At 48.0% G+C, this 20,269-nt stretch overlaps 1 protein-coding gene across 1 annotated transcript; it reads right to left on the bottom strand.

Annotated features, from left to right (window-relative positions):
- Window positions 1-1,193: 1,193 nt before the first annotated feature.
- LOC310694983 (phosphatidylethanolamine-binding protein 1-like) lies at window positions 1,194-19,895 on the bottom strand. Its single transcript, XM_083478940.1, has 4 exons — window positions 19,663-19,895; window positions 7,593-7,702; window positions 6,747-6,847; window positions 1,194-1,629 (listed from the first exon to the last, which is right to left on the bottom strand). The coding sequence occupies exons 1-4, from the start codon at window positions 19,795-19,797 to the stop codon at window positions 1,412-1,414; spliced, it is 564 nt and encodes a 187-aa protein (XP_083335066.1). The 5' UTR covers window positions 19,798-19,895; the 3' UTR covers window positions 1,194-1,411.
- Window positions 19,896-20,269: the final 374 nt, after the last annotated feature.

The raw sequence follows: 20,269 nt of genomic DNA, 5'->3' as shown, positions 1-20,269 counted from the left end.
TCTCTATTCCCCATCTAGGCAAGCAAGACACATGCCAGCTAGGCAGAAACAATGAGGGTAAGAGCAAGACCAATGATGTGTGTGGCTTGGGGGGTGTTCTGGGGGTCAGGTGTAACCTCCAGGTCTGAGCTTCTACAACCCTCTTCTGACCAAAGTTGCCCATACTGTGTGCTCTGAGCTACCCCATGTTGCTCCTGCAACCTAATAATAATAATAATAATAATAATAATAGTAATAATGTATTAGTTTTACCCCGCCCTGTCTGGCCAGATCTCCCCAGCACTCTGGGCAGCTCCTACCAGAATATTAAAATCATGCTAAAACATCAAATATTAAAAACTTCCCTAATCAGGGTTGCATTCAGGTGTCTTCTAAACGTCAGATAGTTGTTTATTTCCTTGACATCTGATGGGAGGGCGTTTCACAGGGCGGGCGCCACTACAAAGAAGGCCTTCTGCCTGGTTCCCTGTAACCTCACTTCTTGCAGGGAGGGAACCACCAGAAGGCCCTCGGAGCTGGACCTCAGTGTCCAGGCTGACGATGGAGGTGGAGACACTCATTCAGGTATACTGAGCCATGGTTGTTTAGCACCAAAACTTTGAATTGTGCTCAGAAACATCCTGGGAGCCAATGTAGGTCTTTCAGGACCGGTGTTATTTGGTCTCCCAGTCACCAGTCTAGCTGCCGCATCCTGGATTAGTTGCAGTTTCCAGGTCACCTTCAAAGGTAGCCCCACGGAGAGCACATTGGAGTAGTCCAAGTGGGAGATAACCAGAGCATGTACCACTCTGGTGAGACAGTCCACGGGCAGGTAGGGTCTCAGTCTGTGTACCGGATGGAGCTGGTAGATAGCTGCCCTGGACACAGAATTGACCTGCACCTCCATGGACAGCTGTGGGTCCAAAATTACTCCCAGGCTGCACACCTGGTCCTTCAGGGGCACAGTTGCCCCATTCAGGACCAGGGGTCCTCCACACCAGCCAACCCCCTGTCCCCCAAAGACAGTAATTCTGTCTTGTCAGGATTCAACCTCAATCTGTTCTGTGTTCTTTCAATGCATGGGGAAGTCAGGAGCAACTTTCACCCCTCCCGCCAGTCCCCTCCACGCCTTTCAGCTTTGCAGGACACAGTGAGCAGCTCCTCTGCAGCTTGTGGGCAGATTCCTGTTTGAGAAAGGAATCCATGTACAAGGGTATTTTGATTGCTTTTATTATACAGCACCTGAAAAGGCTTGCCAAGTTTAGGGGAAACTGCCACAAATCTCCCTGTGCTCAGTGGGTTGCATTCTACTCAAGAGTAGACCCACTAGAGTCATGCCCACTGTTTTCAGCGAGAGTGTTCCAAGTAAGGCTTAACGTTGGATACCACCCTCTCTTTTTTTATTCAGTTGCAATGGGATTCACATGGCATGCTATTTGACGCCAAGCCGTTCGTAGATCTTTGGCACGTGGCTGTCCCACTCGGCCTGGTAGCACATGCCTGCCACAGGCGCACCCAATCCGTACTTCTTGCGGAAGGACGAGGCTCGGAACTTCTCGCGCTTGGCAGCGGTAAGTTTGTTCAGGATGGGCTCGTCGCAGGTCAGTCGCTGCGGCTGCTCGTAGACCAGCCACACATAGCGGTGAAGTCCTACAATGGGCAAGGATATAATGCAAAGATTTTGGTACGACTGTCAAAACTGTGTTGTTTTTTCTCAGTACAGAAAAGCAACCCTTTCTGACTTCTTTTTTTTAAAGAAATGAGTATGAAAATGTTCAGCTTATTTACATTAACCTCCTTCTCAACTGGCTTTATGAACATTGCCCTCATTCTTAAATGGCTTCATGCACATTGCCCTCATTCTCAACTGGCTTCTTGCCCACTGCCCTCATTCTTAACTGGCTCCATTTGCTCCTAGGTAGCAACATTGGTTAGCCAAATACTATTGACTACACACAGTACAGAGATCTGAGTCTGCTCGCTTCTGGAATGGCTGGGATTGCCCATTTGAGTACTTCCAAGGGGGTGTGTGTGTGGAAATGACAGCCAAGAGAGGAGAGGGAGAGAATAGAATGGAATGGAAGCAGCAGGAGATGGGGAAGAGATCTATTCTTTTTCCTGCCATTTTTCCTGTCAAAAAAGGCAGGGAAAAGAATAGCTTGGGATGGGATGGAGCAGAAAAGCATCCAGAGAGGAACAAGGTAAGTAGTTACTTCCTTTTAGGTTCCTCCACTTCGTATTGCAGACTCCCATAGTTCCTTTTTGTTTTAACAATTCTAGCACTGTAATAATCAAGAGATTGTTGAAATGCCATCTCCTGTACAGTATAAGAAGGTGTTGTAGAACTAGAAAACGGCAACTAGAAAGAGGCAAGAGTGTCCCAAAAGAAGTCCACCTTCCCTTAGGGAAGCCACTTACGCATTGGCCAAAGTGGACACAGATCTACAGCTGTGATACTTGCATTGCAGGGGGTTGGACTAGATGACCCTTTGGGTACCATCCAACTGCACAATTTTATGATTCTATGAAAGTTCACATATGTAATTTGTATGTAAGCAAATAATTACTATAAATGCATTTTCATCACGCAGTGGTGTGCAAGACTCTGACCAGGTAACCTACTGTGCTGTCCAGGAACTAACTTTTGACTGGGTAGTGCTGCTTAGTGGTTAGAGCTCTAGAGTGCTAGACCTGGGAGAGACCAGGGTTCAAATCCCCACTCAGCCATGAAGCCCACTGGGTGACCTGGGGCCAACCACTGCCTCTCTCAGGCTAACCCACCTCACAGGGTTCTTGTGGGGGCTGGGATGGGGAGTTGTAATCCGAAAAAGATCTGGAGGGCACCAGGTTGGCAGGAGCTGGTTAATGGATCAGCCCAGCCCAGCAAGTCAGTTCTGCTGGTGCAGCAGCCAGAAATAAATCCAGAAGGGTGTGTCGCAAGAAGGCAAGACCTTGCCTCTCCCACACTGACTTAAGCCCTCTCAATGTACCTTTAAAGCTCTGCTATGGGTGTGGATTTTTTGTTACCTTACCTGGCTCCCCTAGGCTGTGCGTTGACGCACAAGTTTAATCCTTTGCACAAAGGGGGCATTCAATCTGCAAGGAAAGTCAAGTCAAGGCACTTTCCATCTCAGGGCCTGGCAGCCTTATCCGCAGGCATTTGCAGAGTTCACGGTCCTTTACTCACAGGGTGTGACAGAAAAGTTTGTTTTGCTGGGCAGCTTGGGTACCCAAGTATTTTCTTTTTCCCTGCCAGCAAACGGTTAATGAATGGCAGCTTCTGATTGGCCGGAGTTCCAGAAGAGGGAATTGAAAAGGGGTAGGGGGGGCTGTGGTCTAACAGGTGGCGCTGTGGTCCAAACTACAGAGCCTAGGGCTTGCCGATCAGAAGGTCAGAGGTTCGAATCCCCGCGACGGGGTGAGCTCCCATTGCTTGTTCCAGCTCCTGCCAACCTAGTAGTTCAAAAGCACATCAAAGTGCAAGTAGATAAATAGGTACCGCTCCGGCGGGAAAGTAAACGGCGTTTCCATGTGCTGCTCTGGTTCGCCAGAAGCAGCTTAGTCATGCTGGCCGCATGACCCGGAAGCTGTACACCAGCTCTGTCAGACAGTAAAGCGAGATGAGCGCCGCAACCCCAGAGTCATCCACCACTGGACCTAACGGTCAGGGGTCCCTTTACCTTTACCTTTACCTTTAGGCTAGGATTGAGGTTGGGAGAATAGGTTGGGAGATAGGGAGTGAGAGGAGAGAGAGTTGGTTCTGGCTAGAAACATCCACTCTGCGGAATATATCAAAAGCTACAGAAAGGAGTCTCTGAGCTTAGTGTGAAGGACAGTGTGTGGTGTCCTGAGAGAGTAATAGGCCAGGAATTAACTGGGAGGCTGAGGCTGAGCCAGGAGAAGTAGAAACTGGAAAGATACAGTCTACTTGGGTCTCATTCCAGTCAGGAGGGGAGTGATTCTGCTACAAAGAGAAGACTCCCAAACCAGTTAAGATGGGTGTGGCGATCCCTTGAGTCTGTTACTTTAAGAGTACCTCAGGAGTAGGGTTGTCAAAGGGGTGTGTAACTGACAGGAAGTACCACCTTGTTTAAGAACCAAAGTACAGTGGTGCCCCGCAAGACGAATGCCTCGCAAGACGGAAAACCCGCTAGACGAAAGGGTTTTCCGTTTTGGAGGTGCTTCGCAAAACGAATTTCCTATGGGCTTGCTTCGCAAGACGAAAATGTCTTGCGAGTTCCTGCGGTGTTTATTTCCTCCCCCCCCCTTTCCCAAGCCGCTAAGCCGCTTATCAGCTGATCCTAAACCGCTAAGCCACTTAACAGCTGATCCGCTAAGCCACTTATCAGCTGATCCGCTAAGCCACTAAACTGCTTATCAGCTGATCCGCTAAGCCCGCTAAGCTGCTAATAGCACTAATCCGCTAAGCCGCTAATGGGCTTGCTTCGCAAGACGAAAAAACCGCAAGACGAAAAAACCGCAAGACGAAGAGACTCGCGGAACGGATTCTTTTCGTCTTGCGAGGCACCACTGTATTAAGCGGCAACAGCTGTGCAACACTGAAGTGAAATAACATAATCTGAAGTATCCTATGTTGTACCCACTTGTGTCACAAACGTCCTTTGCTAAATAAAATCTTTATTGTTTATTTGATCAAATCCTGCCTCCAAATTATTAAGTTTTCCCTCACACAAATCCCCCACAAGATAATCTGGGGTGGTTTGTGGGAATTTGTGGAACTGGTGTCCTGTGAGGTGGGTGCACTATATTTAAGTGAGGGCGGGCCCAACAGCGCCAGGGGGAAAAGTGTCGTTGTGCCGTACCATACAGGGCAGCTCAGGATCCAAATGAGTCCTGTACCAAAAATTCATCCAGGTTTTTTTTTATAAAAAAACCCCAATTCTTCCACTCTTGTGGACATCTAATGGTGATGGGTGCTGGAAGAATTGGGGTAGATAAAAGGAAGGACTTCTTCATGCATTGCATAGTTAAACTGTGGAACTCACTGCCACAAGAGGCAACAATGGGCACCAACCAAGAAGTTTTTAAAAGAGGATTGGACAAATTCATGGAGGAGAGGGCTTTTGAAGGCTACCAGCCACGATGGAGCTGCTGTTGCCAACACCATTGGCGGCAGTGCTTCTCAATACCAATTGCTGGAAACCACAAGAGGCGAGAGGACTCTTTTTCTTGCACCATGCTTGAAGGTTTCCCATTACGGCACCTGGTTGGCCACTGTGAGAATAGGTTGCTGGACTAGATGGGCCATTGGCCTGATCCAGCAGCCTCTTCTCACATTCTTAGGTTCTTAAGGACTGTGTTGCAGATTAAACTGATAGGAATGTATGGGAGCTGCCTGATCCCAACTCAGATTACCGGTCCAACGAGCTGAAGTACTATTTCATGCAAGGCACAGGTAAACTGTGGAACTCATTGCCACAAGAGGCAGTCATGGTCCCCAACTTGAGCTGCCTTGAAATTGCCTTCCCAGGGAGAGGCAGAGATGTGCCTTCTAAAAAATACCCAAGGCTTTAAGTTTGTTTCTTAAGAAGAAACACTCCCAGCCATTTACTCCAGTTAAAAAGCCAAGAATCTGTCAAGGAGGAAAGAAATGTCTCACCTCTCCATGCACATCAAATCATGTTTGAACGGCACTTGGCATCTAGTCCAATCAAACATCACACTGCTAATCTCTCAAAAGGTAAAGCAATCAACCCATCTAAAAGCAAATAATGTGCTCTGTATTTGATTTCTGGGTTCCTGGCGCAGGGCGAGGTCCCTACTTGTCTTGGAACAAACCAGCCAGCCCTTTGCTCAGTCTCTTAGGCAAGGCAATCAGCACCTTCCAAACTCTCAAAGCTTAAGGTAGAGAATCCACAAAGGTTTCCAAGCTGGTGCCCTCCCACCCAAGATGATTTTGGAAGTCACTTCCCCTCAGTCTCAGCAGGGGGAAGCCTTTCTGTATGGGAGGTCTATATGCATCAGATCAGGACAAACACTGGATCAAAACTCCGCTGAATGGCTACCCTGCTGCATTTGTCAGCAAAATGGTAAAGTTTCTCCCCAGATTTGTCATATAGGGAAAATGCCAAAGATACGACTTTTTAAACTTTCAGTCAGTAGGAACAATTTTACCACAGTGCCTTGAAGGGCTGTTGAAGCAACGTATCGCCTTGTTCTTGTCTGTTCTGTGCTGCTTGTGCTGTAACAGGTGCTTTCTTTGAAAATGCAAGACTTTCAAGTTCTTCTGCCTCTCTGCCTCAGGCCTGCACACTCACTCCTGTCAAATCAGCCTAAAGAAGTCTAGAAGGCCACATCTGGCCCCAAGGCTGAGGTTCTCACCCTAGTGCCAAGGTTAGAGGTGGGGAACCTTTGGCCCGCAGGCCAAATTTGGCCCACCAGGGGTTCAAATTTGGCCCATGGGGCTGCTTCCCCAAATCTACAGCCACCTGCCTTGGACTTGGGGTTTGAGGTGTGCTAGGGGTAGAGATAATACACAATAAGAGAGTCTTAAAGCAGCCTCTGGCTCTACTGTCAATCAGTTGGTGAGTGGTAATGCCACAACCATGAGTACTTTAAAGCACTATGTGGAGTTCTTTGCAAGTCCAGCAAGTCCCAACTCTGGGACTTCAAAGCACCCAACTGTCTGTGACATCAGGTGTGTGACACCCTTGCCCACCTGTCAAATTTGGCCCACAAAGCTAGAATCTCATAAAGGTCTGGCCTGCAGAGCAAGTTTGCCCACCCCTCTACAATGGTTTGCCTACCTGTTCCCTTGGCAGGCGCAGATCCAATATAATCCGACAAAATGCACCCGCTGCCAATGTTGTTGCCTTGCATGTTGGTCACCAGGAAATGATGCCACTCTCTACAGGAGGAAAAAAAGCAGGGAAGGAACATTCAGAATTCAACATCCAAACCAAGTGTTCCACATTAATCCTCCATGGTTTCCCTATTTGGTAAAATCTACCACCTAAGGGACGCAGGTGGCGCTGTGGGTTAAACCACTGAGCCTAGGGCTTGCCGATCAGAAGGTCGGCGGTTCGAATCCCCGCGGCGGGGTTAGCTCCCGTTGCTCGGTCCCTGCTCCTGCCAACCTAGCAGTTTGAAAGCACGTCAAAGTGCAAGTAGATAAATAGGTACCGCTCCGGCGGGAAGGTAAACGGCGTTTCCGTGCGCTGCTGTGGTTCGCCAGAAGCAGCTTAGTCATGCTGGCCACATGACCCGGAAGCTGTACGCCGACTCCCTCGGCCAGAAAAGCGAGATGAGCGCCGCAACCTCAGAGTCGGTCACGACTGGACCTAATGGTCAGGGGTCCCTTTACTTTTACCTTTAACTCAGCAGTGCACCATGTGCTTTTCAGCTGAAAAGCAATGTACAAGTGCTCTAAATAACTCAAAGATGATAAGAACAGAGGAAGCTGCCAAACACCAAAGTCAGACCAATTGATCCATCTAGCTCAGTATTGCCCCACCATTGAGCTATGGTCCTTCCCTGTGTGGCTGCACAGTTATTCCACCCTCCCTGGATTATGGGCATTGAAAACATGCATATTTCTCTAAAGACAGGAGTAGGCCAAAGGGAGAGAATGTCCCTTTTGTGGTCTCTCTCACCTGAGTTTCGGATCCGCCCTGCTGGGAACATCCAGGTCTGTGAGAATCAAGGTGTAGAGTTTTTGTGGGTTGCAGCCCTCCCAGTCAATGGATGTGGGACAGTTCTGGACCTGTTCAGTTTTAAGGGAAATTGCAAATTGGAAATCAGTGCACATCTCTGGGAATAGGTATTGCACGATAACAAGGCCTCACTCCTGTTAGCAATCGCGCTGCAGCATTCTGCGCTAACTGCAGCTGATTGGCACTGGAAGCCTGTCTCCAAAGGAGATTGCTGCAACCTCTGATCAGCTGATCGGCACTGACAAAAGTTGGACAAAGTTAGGGATCTGACCCACCGGCAGCATCCAGTCCCCCAACCCTGTGCTTAAAGGGAGACCCCCAAGTTACAAAGAAGCAGAAAGATGAAATGTGGAAGAGGCTGATATGAATCAAAAAGGTTCTGCTTTGCTCTGCTGGCAAGAAGGACCTGCAAGCAAGGACTCAAGTTGGTAACACAATCCAGATGGCTGCGTCAAGTGGTCCAAGCCACAGAGAGCAGGGAAGGGGGAAGAAACTGTCCAGAGTCAATGCCGGAGGGATGTTCTTCCCATACTCAAAACAAAGCGGTAATTGGAAGCAGTCACGCAAGTGAGGCTTGCTTACAAATCTCTACAGAGGGAGTTTCATTTCATTCGCCTTTCCCTCCACCTGGTTTATGAGTCTTACTGGATCAAATCCACCCAGCGTCCTGTTTTCCACAGCAAGAAGCCAACTGCTTCTAGGAAACTTGCAAGGACAATTAGAAAAAGGACTATGGAAGAAGAGGAGGAGGAGGAGGAGGAGGAGGAGGAGGAGGAGGAGGAGGAGGAAGAAGAAGAAGAAGAAGAAGAAGAAGAAGAAGAAGAAGAAGAAGAAGAAGAAGAAGAAGAGGAGGAGGAGGAGGAGGAGGAGGAGGAGGAGGAGGAGGAAGAGGAGGAGGAGTTTGGATTTGATATCCCACCTTTCACTCCTCTTAAGGAGTCTCAAAGCGGCTAACATTCTCCTTTCCCTTCCTCCCCCACAACAAACACTCTGTGAGGTGAGTGAGGCTGAGAGACTTCAAAGAAGTGTGACTAGCCCAAGGTCACCCAGCAGCTGCATGTGGAGGAGCGGGGAAGCGAACCCGGTCCCCCAGATTACGAGACTACCGCTCTTAACCACTGCACCACACTGGCTCTATGAAAGACCACTCCAATATATGACTGCAGCAGCGAAGCTGCTATATGCACAAAGATGGAAAGATACAGCCCTACCCATTTCAACTCCCATCAGCTCCACCAAGCACAGCCTCTTTGGACTACAACTCCCATCATAGCTGGCTTTTCATTAGGGCTGCCATGTGTCTGGATTTCCCCGGACATTACCAGGATTTAAAGGTGGAATTGGGACACCTTGTTGGCCACTGTAAGAACAGGATGCTGGATTAGATGTGCCGCTGGCCTGATCCAGAAGGGCCCTTCTTATATTCCAATGTTTTTTGGAGTGTTGATTATTGCCCCAAGGAAGGAATTTCTTGTTTCCAAACTGCATCAGGTAACAACAAAATATTTTGAACATGTTCAGAACTTTTTATCCCCACTTTATTTCAGCTGAATAAAGGGACCATTGGTGGGGTTGTTGTTGTTTTTTAAAAAAGAACATTTTAAATAAAAATGTTTTGTTTACCAAAAAGGAAAAGAGATTTACAAATGAGCCAGCGTGTAGAAATGAAGCATAGCGGAAAGTTAATTCAGAACATCTGATGTATTTTTGTGTTTCAGAAGAATAAAAGATTTTAATAAAACACAACAGCTCCAAATGGCACAAAATAAAGAAAATATTTTACCCTGCAGCTAGGAAAGGGGGGTGGAGAAGAATGTTGATGCTGATTTTTGAAATAATAATAATAATATGACACTCAGATACAAGAAAAGGAACAGCCAAAGTTAAGCACACTCAAACTTGTTTACTGTGTAAAATAGTGCTGGGTTGATGCAGAATTTTCCATGGATGCCAAGTTTAAATAGTGGCTTGTGTTATGTTGGCTTGTGCCCTGAATATTTGACTCCACCCCCATAATTCCACACAGAGGCAAATGCCTCACAGTCCCTCATTATTGGATAGCTCCCTGAGCGATTGTTCATCTCCAGCCAATCACAGGACTCAGAAGTAGCCCCTCATTTGAATGCCTGCCGGTATATAAGAGGAGTGCTGGCTGGAGGTCACCAGTATTTGCAGGTGGGGCAGTTGAGCTGGAGAGGACGAACCAGCAAGAGGCCATGGCTTCCATCAAAAGGGGTAGAAAGAGCCAGCAAAGCAGAGCCCAGAAGATCCTGAACAGACGAGGGAAGCTACCTCAGAAACCCAGGAGGAACGTTTGCATTATCAGGTTCCCAAGAAGCAGCTACTTAACATCATGCCCTCTCCTGTCCTGGTATTTCAACCGGAAGATGCGGGACGACATCCTTTCCTTACAGAAGGCCAAAGCCGCCTTGAGCCCCTGCATAGCGGATGTCCACCACAAGATGTCCCTGCGGCTGGGCAGGCAGCGGAATCAGCAGCACCCTTGTTCCTGCCCCAACTTCCTCCACACCACCCTCAGGCAAGTGGCGAGCAAGAAGCGAGCCAAGTGGGTGGCGCCAGCCGCCCCCAGGAAGCGCCAGCGTTACTCCGATGAGGAGATTTTCTACAAGTTGGCAAAGCCCTACAGATCAAAAGACCAGGGCTCGCCCGCCAACCCAGGGGCAGAGAACATGGCTCCAGGAGTACCTCAGCCAACGGCGAATGAGCTCCAGGAGGTATCGAGCTAGACGAACATCTCCCTCACTCTTCTCAGGACAGCAAGCAGGCCTGACAGAAAACTGAAGGGAGAAGAGGGAGGCAAAATGTATACTACATAAGCCACCGGCCTGCTCAAAAGATCCAAGGAAACTGAAGGGGCGTGTCACCACCCACATTCCGATCCTGTCCTGGAGCCATTTTTGCAGAACTAATAGATTTATCAATGCCTGCAGGAGGAGAAAAGAAGAAATTTGAGCCATTGGATAAATAACCAAGAGACACCCGTCACCTCAGAAAAGGCCCGCATCTCTGAACCTACCCCTTGAACGAATAATTATTCCTTTCCTCGCTAACAAGAAACAGACAGAAATTGGCTACCGCTTGAAGGAAAATGAAAAGGGCTTTGTCATTGTATCCAAAGTGTGTTTCCCAGCCCCACTCAGGAACTTCATCTTGGAGTAATAATAAAACTGGATCTTTTGAAACGTATACATTGTGTCTTGAACTTGTTAAAAAGGTAAAGGTAAAGGGACCCCAGACCATTAGGTCCAGTCGTGGCCGACTCTGGGGTTGCGGCGCTCATCTCGCTTTACTGACCGAGGGAGCCGGCGTATAGCTTCTGGGTCATGTGGCCAGCATGACTAAGCCGCTTCTGGCGAACCAGAGCAGCACACGGAAACGCCGTATACCTTCCCGCCGGAGTGGTACCTATTTATCTACTTGCACTTTGATGTGCTTTAGAAAGACACATATATGCAGTCATTACTTATGATGATTCAATTAGCCTTCATTCAATTATCATGGGTGGTATATGATATAAAGCAGCACCAATGAAAATCCTAAGCGGAGAAGAACAATCTCAAGAACTCAAAAAGTGGTACACCCTGAGCATTTTTTTGTTTCCATCTTCATTTATGGCTTCAGGCCAGTGGGATAAACTCTAGGCAAGACTCCTTAACCCAGAAATGTTCAGGTATTTTTTTTGGGGGGGGGAGGGGAGATCCTTATAAGGAAAGGTTACAACATTTGTGTCTTTTGAAATTGAGGGGGGAATGCCAGGAAAGACTGATTGGGTGACATGATGGAGGCATAAAATATTATGCTTGGGAGAGGTATTATGACTCCCAATTGTTCAACCATAGCAACAGCAAAACAACCCCCCCCCAGTGGAGACTTATTTGGTGAATGGGGCACTGGCCCACCAACCTCAGACAGCCCCACCTGCCTGCCTTCCATCCTAGGGAGCAACCCTGGCTTTCAGCTTCCTCCTTTGTTTACATGTGAATCACCATGAGTCCACTTTAAACAAACATGGCTTCCCTCAAAGAATTCTGGGAGTTGCAGTTTGTTAAGGGTGCTGAGAGATGTTAGGAGACCCCTTGTATCCCCTGTGAGAACTACAATTCCCAGAGTTCCCTGTGAGGAACGACTGATTGTTAATCACTCTGCGAGTTGTGTGGTTTGATTGTGGCCTTGGGTCTCAGCGCCGCCCTGCAAGAACGTTAGAAGAGGCTGCCGGATCAAGCCAATGGCCTATCAAGTCCAGCAACCTGTTCTCATCGATAGCCTTCTCCTTACTGTGGAACTCAGCAGGGAAGAGGATGGGGACAAAGCGAGAATTAATTGGGACTGCCTGTGATTCGTTCTGGCTCCCCCTACTGTTTGGCTCCCAGACACCTGCCCTACCAGTCCCCAAGGGGCACCAGTCAGGACTGCTGGAGATTCCTTCTTGCCCCGCCTTGTCTTCTCCTTTCCCACAACGGCCAGTAAGCAAAGAATAGGGGTTGGGGGGGGACTCTGCCAAGGACTCCCTCAAAACCAGGCCCAGCCCTAAACGGTAGCCGCTGGGTCTTAGTGAGCAGAAGTGATCTTGGACTCTTACACCCACCTAAGGGGAGTCCTTCTGAATCAGGATGATGGCCTATTTTAGCCCAGCCCAGCAGCAGCAGCTCCCTCCCGCCTTGCGATTCCCAGCAATTGGTATTCACAGGCGTACTGTCTCCGACAGTGGAGGGAGAACATAGCCATCATGTCTAGTGGTCACTCATAGCCTTTTCTTCCTTATTCCCCACCCAACCCAATTGCTCCTCAGCATTCCACAAGGCAACCCATGTGTTCCAAAAGATCCAGATTTATTAGTATTTCAAGAAGAATTCATGGGGTGAGGAGGGAGCACCCTGGACAACAACAATCCTTTTGTTCTCATAGCAGTGGGAGCCGATTTGTTTGCTTCTTGCTAGCAAGGGAGAGAGGTGGATAACCTTTCCATGTTCTTCGCTGACTATGCCATGGCTCAAAAAAACTTTCCCGATGCCCCCCACTGAGGCAGAGATAAACAGCCTAAAAAATAAATTAATTAAAAATCAGGATTGGAATATGGGTGCAGGTGGTCTCCTTTAAGTTCTTGGATCTTTCAACACAGGATTCTTACTTTTTAAAATTATGGTTATTATTCCCTTCTTCCTCTCTTCTCCTCTGGATCATTGCCCAGGCCTGTTTGCTGTTCCGAGAAGGAGGAGAGGGGTGTCTGTCTCTAGCTTATGGTCTCTTGAAGTCCGCACTCTGCAGACTGGGCTATCCCCGCAGCTGAGCTCTCCACGTCCTTGTCACCGCTCTCCTCCTCTCCCAATTCTTCCGCTTTGGAGGGTTTCGCCAAGCGGTAGAAAATCTCCTCGTCCGAGTAACGCCGCCGCTTCTTGGGGAGGGAAGAGGCCACCCACTTGGCGCGCTTCTTGCTCGCTATCTCCCTCAGGGCAGCCTGAAGGAAGTCAGGGCAGCGGCGAGGGCCTGGCGGGCACTTCTTGGGCGCACGGCTCCGAAGGACCATCGGCCGGCTGGAGCGCAGGGAGTATCTGGCCCCATGAGAAGGGTTGCTGCTGCCCCGCATCCACCTATTGAAGCACCAGGACATCAAGGGGCACTTCATCCGGTAGCCTCGCCTCGGGAACCGGACAATGCAGGTGTTCCTCCTGGACTTGGGCAGAACTCTCCTTCTCCTGGCCGGTGTCTTCTGTGGCCTACTAGGCCGGCGGCTCCACCCCCGCCTCCGCTCTCGGCTCCGCCTCCATTCGTAGCTCCTCCTCCTCTTTTCCAGGCCACGCCTCCTCAGCCAGCTCCTCCTCCTGTTCCTCAGCGAGTAGGACATCCTGTACGTTTTAAGAGCTGCCATGTCTTTCTTCCCCGCTCTTGCTTGGCTTTCTGCACATTGCAAATGCTGGTGACCTCATGCAAACAGTGCTCTTATATACCAGCAAGCATTCAAATGAGGGGCCGGCTCTGAGCCCTGTGATTGGCCAGGGGGGGACAATAGCCCAGGGGGCTACCCAATAATGGCAGACTGTGAAACGTTTGCTATTGTATGCAATGATAGGGATCGGTGGTGCAGTGGGAATTTCTTTTGAAGTGCAGAAGGTTCAGTAGGAAAGGCCCCCATTGGCTACCATATTTTTCGCTCTATAAGACGCACTATTCCCCTCCTAAAAAGTAAGGGGAAATGTGTGTGCGTCTTATGGAGCGAATGCAGGCTCCATGGCTTCAGCGAAAGCAACGCGAAGCTAAACGACTAAACAACAACAACAACATATAACATGAAGTCAGTAAATTACAAATCTACTTTCCAAAATCTCTCCCGTGCGCTCATCTTGATGGTGTGCCCTGGCCATAAAGATTGGTGCGCACCGATCCCTCTTGCTCTCCAGGCTTCGCTTTGCTGGAGAGGCGCTGCACAGCTTTCCCTCTCTGCGCAGCGCCCCTTCAGTGAAACGGGAGGAGAAATGGAAGGGGCTCCACTTCTCTTGCCGCTTCGCTGAAGGGGCGCTGCGCAGAGAGGGAGAGAATATTTTTTTTCTTGTTCTCCTCCTCTAAAACTAGGTGTGTCTTATGGTCGGGTGCATCTTATAGAGCGAAAAATACGGTACTTCTTCACACAGCACATCATTAAACTATGAAACTGTCCCACAGGAGGTGCTGGTGGTTACTACCAGCTTATGTGGTTTTGAAAAAGAATTGGACAAGATGGCGGAGCAAAAGGCTATTATTGATGGACAACAGCTATGCTCAGTGTTAGAAACTCAGATAGATAAGCTAGGCGCCGGATGGCTCCTTAGACCAAGGTTGCAGTTGCCAAAAAAGGAATGCCTAGTTGCCATTTGGGGGCAAGAGAGCTCTGTAGTCTTATTTTTCCAAGGATGGACTGACTGAGATTGATTCAGTTAAACATCCAACTAGTTCAGATGACAGCCTTGAGCTTGGTTAAGAATTTTTAGAACTTAGAACAGTGGCGTAGCGTGGGTTGTCAGCACCCGGGGCAAGGCAAGTAATTTGCGCCCCCTAACCCATGGATTTGCACCCCTAACCCGCGGATTTGCGCCCCCTAACCCTAACCCCCAGATGTTGCACCCAGTGTGGCTGCCCCCCCCTGCCCCCCCACGCTACGCCACTGCCTTAGACAAGTCACTTGTTCCAGGGACAGTCCACATATACATTGACCTATCCCATGGGTAGGCAAACTAAGGCCTGGGGGTCAGATCCGGCCCAATCACCATCTAAATCCAGCCCGTGGACAGTCCGGGAATCAGCATGTTTTTACATGAGTAGAATGTGTCCTTTTATTTAAAATGTCTCTCTGAATTATTTGTGGGGCATAGGAATTCGTTCATTTCCCCCCCCCCAAAAAAAAATAGTCTGGCCCCCCACAAGTTCTGAGGGACAGTGGACTGGTCCCCTGCTGAAAAAGTTTGCTGACCCCTGGCCTATCCCATCCTCTTTATCTTAATGGTGACCTGGACCATTCATAACATCAGAATATTCTTCACAACTGCGAGCAGGGCAACGGGGTGGAGACAAGCTACAACATGTAACTATAATGTTGTTGTTCACCGCTCCTGCTCAGGCTGCGTAGAAAAAACATTTCAGTTCCTGAAATTCATTCTGATTGTGCAGATAAAATACCATGGATTTGCGAGTTTCTCAAATGCACCTTGTTGGCTACTCGTGAGAACTAGATGCTGGACTAGATGGGCCACAGACCTGATCCAGCAGGATTTTCTTATATTCTGATGTTCACTGGGCCCCACGAGGAGAGTCTTAAAATGCAGACAACTGTGTGTGTGTGGTGTGTGTGTGTGTGTGTGTGTGTGTGTGAGAGAGAGAGAGAGAGAGAGAGAGAGAGAGAGAGAGTTGGATACAGTGGTGCCCCGCAAGACGAATGCCTCGCAAGACGGAAAACCCGCTAGACGAAAGGGTTTTCCATTTTGGAGGTGCTTCGCAAAACGAATTTCCTATGGGCTTGCTTTGCAAGACGAAAATGTCTTGCGAGTTCCTGCGGGGTTTATTTCCTCCCCCCCCCTTTTCCCAAGCCGCTAAGCCGCTTATCAGCTGATCCTAAGCCGCTATGTTGCTTATCAGCTGATCCGCTAAGCCGCTAAACCGCTTATCAGCTGATCTGCTAATCCACTAATGGGTTTGCTTCGCAAGACGAAAAAACCGCAAGACGAAGAGACTCGCGGAACGGATTCTTTTCGTCTTGCAAGGCACCACTGTATATAGATTATGTTCCATTTGGAATGCGCCAATCTGTCAATTGCAGTTTCTCTCCATTTCCAATCTTCCAGTTCTCCACACATCCAGTTCAGTTTGCATTTTTTTTCTTTAAATAAAATCAGTCCTCACAAAAATGTATCAGCATTTTTTTCATAATGCCCTCATTTTTCTGTGCAGTTTTGACTAAGATACATATTTTTACAAAGCAATCTGTATGTTGTTTTCACAAACACATTCCTTTTAAGACACACTTTCCCTCTTGGCATAAGCATGTTTGGGTCACATTTCTTGGCTGGAGAACAGCACTGGAAAGTTTGGAGAAGTATGAATGTTGACGGACGGCTGTGTTGAAATTTGTAAATGGTTTCAGAAAGTGCAAATTATGTAGGTAGGTTCATCTTTAAATGTAAATGGAATCCTATTTCTCCCAGATATTTATACACACAGAGAGAAGAGACTCTGAATACTTTTAAATACTTGTTTTTAGGGTTGCCACTCTGGACACAAAAATGGTTGAACTTTTTTTTTAGGGGGTGCAAAGTTGTTCAGCTTTTTTAAAGTTTTGCCCAAAGTTGTTCAGCTTTTTTGCCAGCTATGTCCAGGAAATTCTTAAAAAGATCGTTTTAATGTTTTACTTTAGATTTTGTAAACTGCTTTGAGGTTTTCTTTAACAAGAAGTAGCACATACATTTTGTTAGAGAAAGCAAGCTGGGAGCGGGGCAGTGGGCTTTTGACCGGAAGGACAATGAGCTCAAACCAATTCTGGAACTCCCAGACACATTTCTGGGCTCCCAATTATTCTGTTCTGAATGCTAGCAAGGAAGGTAGGAACAGCAATTTTGAATGTGCCAACATATTAAATCTCCCTGCACGTAGAAAGCAAGCAGAATGGGGAGAGTGAGAGAAAAGAAAGGAAAGCAAAGAGAGGAAAAGATGACTATAAGACTGTGGATGTTTTGTGGCAGAGATGGAGTTGTATACCGGCAAATTTAGGCTGCACTATTAAAATGGATTTGGCAATCATGCACAACAAACTCGCTAACACACACACGAAAACCCCACCCCAGACTTTTTGAGGTAAGAAAACTGATATGGAAGTACAGTGGTACCTCAGGTTACATATGCTTCAGGTTACATACGCTTCAGGTTACAGACTCCGCTAACCCAGAAATAGTGCTTCAGGTTAAGAACTTTGCTTCAGGATGAGAACAGAAATCGTGCTCCGGTGGCGCAGCAGCAGGAGGCCCCATTAGCTAAAGTGGTGCTTCAGGTTAAGAACAGTTTCAGGTTAAGTACAGACCTCCGGAATGAATTAAGTACTTAACCCGAGGTACCACTGTATGCAGGCAAGTGTAAGATAGCAATGGCTTGGAGTGATTTCATGGAACCTCTGGGGAAACAAATCAGAAGGGTGGATGTACCCATACTTTGTGGACTGTGAGACCCCTTCACCCATGCTGTGTTCTCCTCCAGCTATTGCTACCCCACACTTCCTTCTCCCAATATCTGGAGTTTTTCTTTGCTTTGAAAATCCAAATCAGTGGCGTAGCGTGGGTTGTCAGCACCCGGGGCAAGGCAAGTAATTTGCGCCCCCTAACCCGTGGATTTGCGCCCCCTAACCCTAACCCCCAGATGTTGCGCCCGGTGCGGCCGCCCCCCCCTGCACCCCCCACGCTACGCCACTGATCCAAATAGAGGAGCCTCCTTGATTGCACAGGGAATCTCTGGATCTAAGGAGGAGAAATTGTGGGATCCTTGGAGGAGGACACTGCATGTGCAAGGAGGAATGAAAGGAGGCAGGAGGGGTTCACAATCCAGCCCCTTTGTGGGAAACAAAACACAAGACGTCTGGACGGATGCTCAATCAACCAGCTGTCTAGAAGAGTCCAGAGAGATACCATGAGGGGGGGAAAGTATTTGATCCCCTGCTAAATTTGCCTGGTGGCCACCCACAAGAAACGTTTAACCTCTGTAATTGCTAACAAGGGTTTTGCCACCAAGTACTAAGTCATCTTTTGCAAAGAGATCAAACACAGTGGTACCTCGGGTTAAGAACTTAATTCGTTCTGGAGGTACGTTCTTAACCTGAAACTGTTCTTAACCTGAAGCACCACTTTAGCTAATGGGGCCTCCCACTGCCACCGCTGCGCAATTTCTGTTCTCATCCTGAAGCAAAGTTCTTAACCCAAGGTACTATTTCTGGGTTAGCAGAGTCTGTAACCTGAAGTGTCTGTAACCCGAGGTACCACTGTACTTATTTCACTCATTATAATGCACATCAATCTCTGACTTTTGTCTTCTGGGTTTCTGGGGGTTTTCCTGTTGTTATTCTGTCTCTCACAGCTACAATAAACCTACCATTAAAATTATGGACTGGTCATTTCTTCATCAGAGGGCAAACGGGCAAATTTAGCAGGGGATCAAATACGTTTTTCCCTCACTGTAGATGGGTACGTGGGACAATAAACAAAAAGGAAAAGGAGGGAGGGAGGGAGGGCATATGAGAAAGAGAGAGATAAATGGAGGAAGGAAGGAAAGAATAGTTTAGAACAGGGTGGATTTGATTTAAATCAAATCAATTTAAATCACGATTTAAATCACTAGTCAGTAAGACTCATTCTTGCTGGTATAATCTTAATATTTACAACCAGATGAAGGTTTCATTTTTGGAATAAAAAATTTTCAGAGTAGTTTTTACAGTTATATCAAAAAATTACTGATTTGGTTATACTATTAGAAATACATTGACAGATAATTATGAAATTATTGTGAGGTTTAATAAGTTAACTGTTTATATTTGGACAACTTTTCTGCTGTGCTTTATCGGAAGGAGAAAAATAATCATTTCCTTATTAACAATTTATTTAACTAAAACAATAACATTGTAGCATATGTATCCATGTTTGTTAACAGATGTGGTTAAATGATTTAAAAAACAACAACAAACCCTTAGACTGAGTTTTAGCATACATGAAAAACTTAAAACAAATCCTTATTTTCTGATGGACTATAATGTAACTTAAATAGAAAACCACAGTAGTACCTCGGGTTAAGTACTTAATTCATTCCGGAGGTCCGTTCTTAACCTGAAACTGTTCTTAACCTGAAGCACCATTTTAGCTAATGGGGCCTCCTGCTGCTGCCACGCCGCTGGAGCACGATTTCTGTTCTCATCCTGAAGCAATGTTCTTAACCCGAGGTACTATTTCTGGTTTAGCGGAGTCTGTAACCCGAGGTACCACTTTATCTTTAGAAAGATTTTTTCCTCCAAAAGCATTTTATTTTAAAAAATCCAATTTAAATTTTAAAAATCCAATTTAATTTTTTTAAAAATCCGATTTTTTATTTTTTTATTTTTAAATCATTGATTTTTATCCACCCTGGTTTAGAAGAGAGATAGAAAAGGCAGGTGAGGGAAGGAAGGTAGTGTGGTGGAGTGGTTAGAGTGTCAGACCCAGGAGTCCCCAATTCAAATCTCCACTCGGCCATGGATTCTTTGACTGAGGTTCCTGCATTGAAGGGGGGTGATGACCCCCGGGTCCCTTCTGTGAGAAGCTCACTGGTTGGCCTTCTGGCAGGAAGAGTCTCTTCACCTGACCTACCTCGCAGGGTTGCTATCTAGGGAGAACCACGTCCCACACCCTGAGCTCCTTTGGACGTGGACGCCACAAAGAAAGGAAACCAACCCGGGTTTTGGTCTTGCTCCGCGGGGAGCGAAATCCCCAACGCCGCCTCGGAGGAGCCCTTTTACCTGGGTTGGGGTGAGCTCCTGTCCCAGCTCCCGAAGCTCCACGGCCCCATAGCAGACCCGCAGCGGGCGCGCCGGCTTCTCGTCCACCTCGGCGAGGCACAGGGGCCCGTCCCACGCGCTCAGCGACTGCGGCATCCTCGGGGCAGAGACCAGAACGTAGGCAGGAAAGCTGTGCGCACGGCCACCGGGTGTCTCCGACGGTTCTGCTGCGTCCCAGGCGCGGCTCTGGGGCACGGAGGCTCCAGCTGGAGAGGCGGGGCAAGGGGCAAGGCGGCGCCCAGCCCCACCGATCTCAGTCTCCGCCTTGGTCCGCCTGCACGACTGGGACCACGCCCCGATGGCAGGAGCCGCCAGTCTTCCTCTTCAGCCCTCGGTTATACAGTATATCCAACTCAGTTCTGCAGCAGACCCGTTGAAGTTTTTAAGGGAACTCAGTTAATCCGGTCTGTTAGTTCCAACGGGTCTACTCCGAGGAGTAGAGACAGCCCTCTGCAGAGTGCAACTGCGTCCCATAGGCATAGCCAGGATTTATGTGAGATGGGGCAGGATACCCCCCCCCCTGCCATCATGCTCAGTCTTAGCTCTGTCTAGCGAATTCGGAGTGAAA

Source organism: Podarcis liolepis (assembly GCF_965112155.1).
Source record: "Podarcis liolepis genome assembly, chromosome: 15".
In the NCBI taxonomy this organism is placed as follows: Eukaryota; Metazoa; Chordata; class Lepidosauria; order Squamata; family Lacertidae; genus Podarcis; species Podarcis liolepis.
The sequence above is the reverse complement of the archived record's forward strand: the minus strand, read 5'-3'. Positions and strand labels throughout refer to the sequence as shown.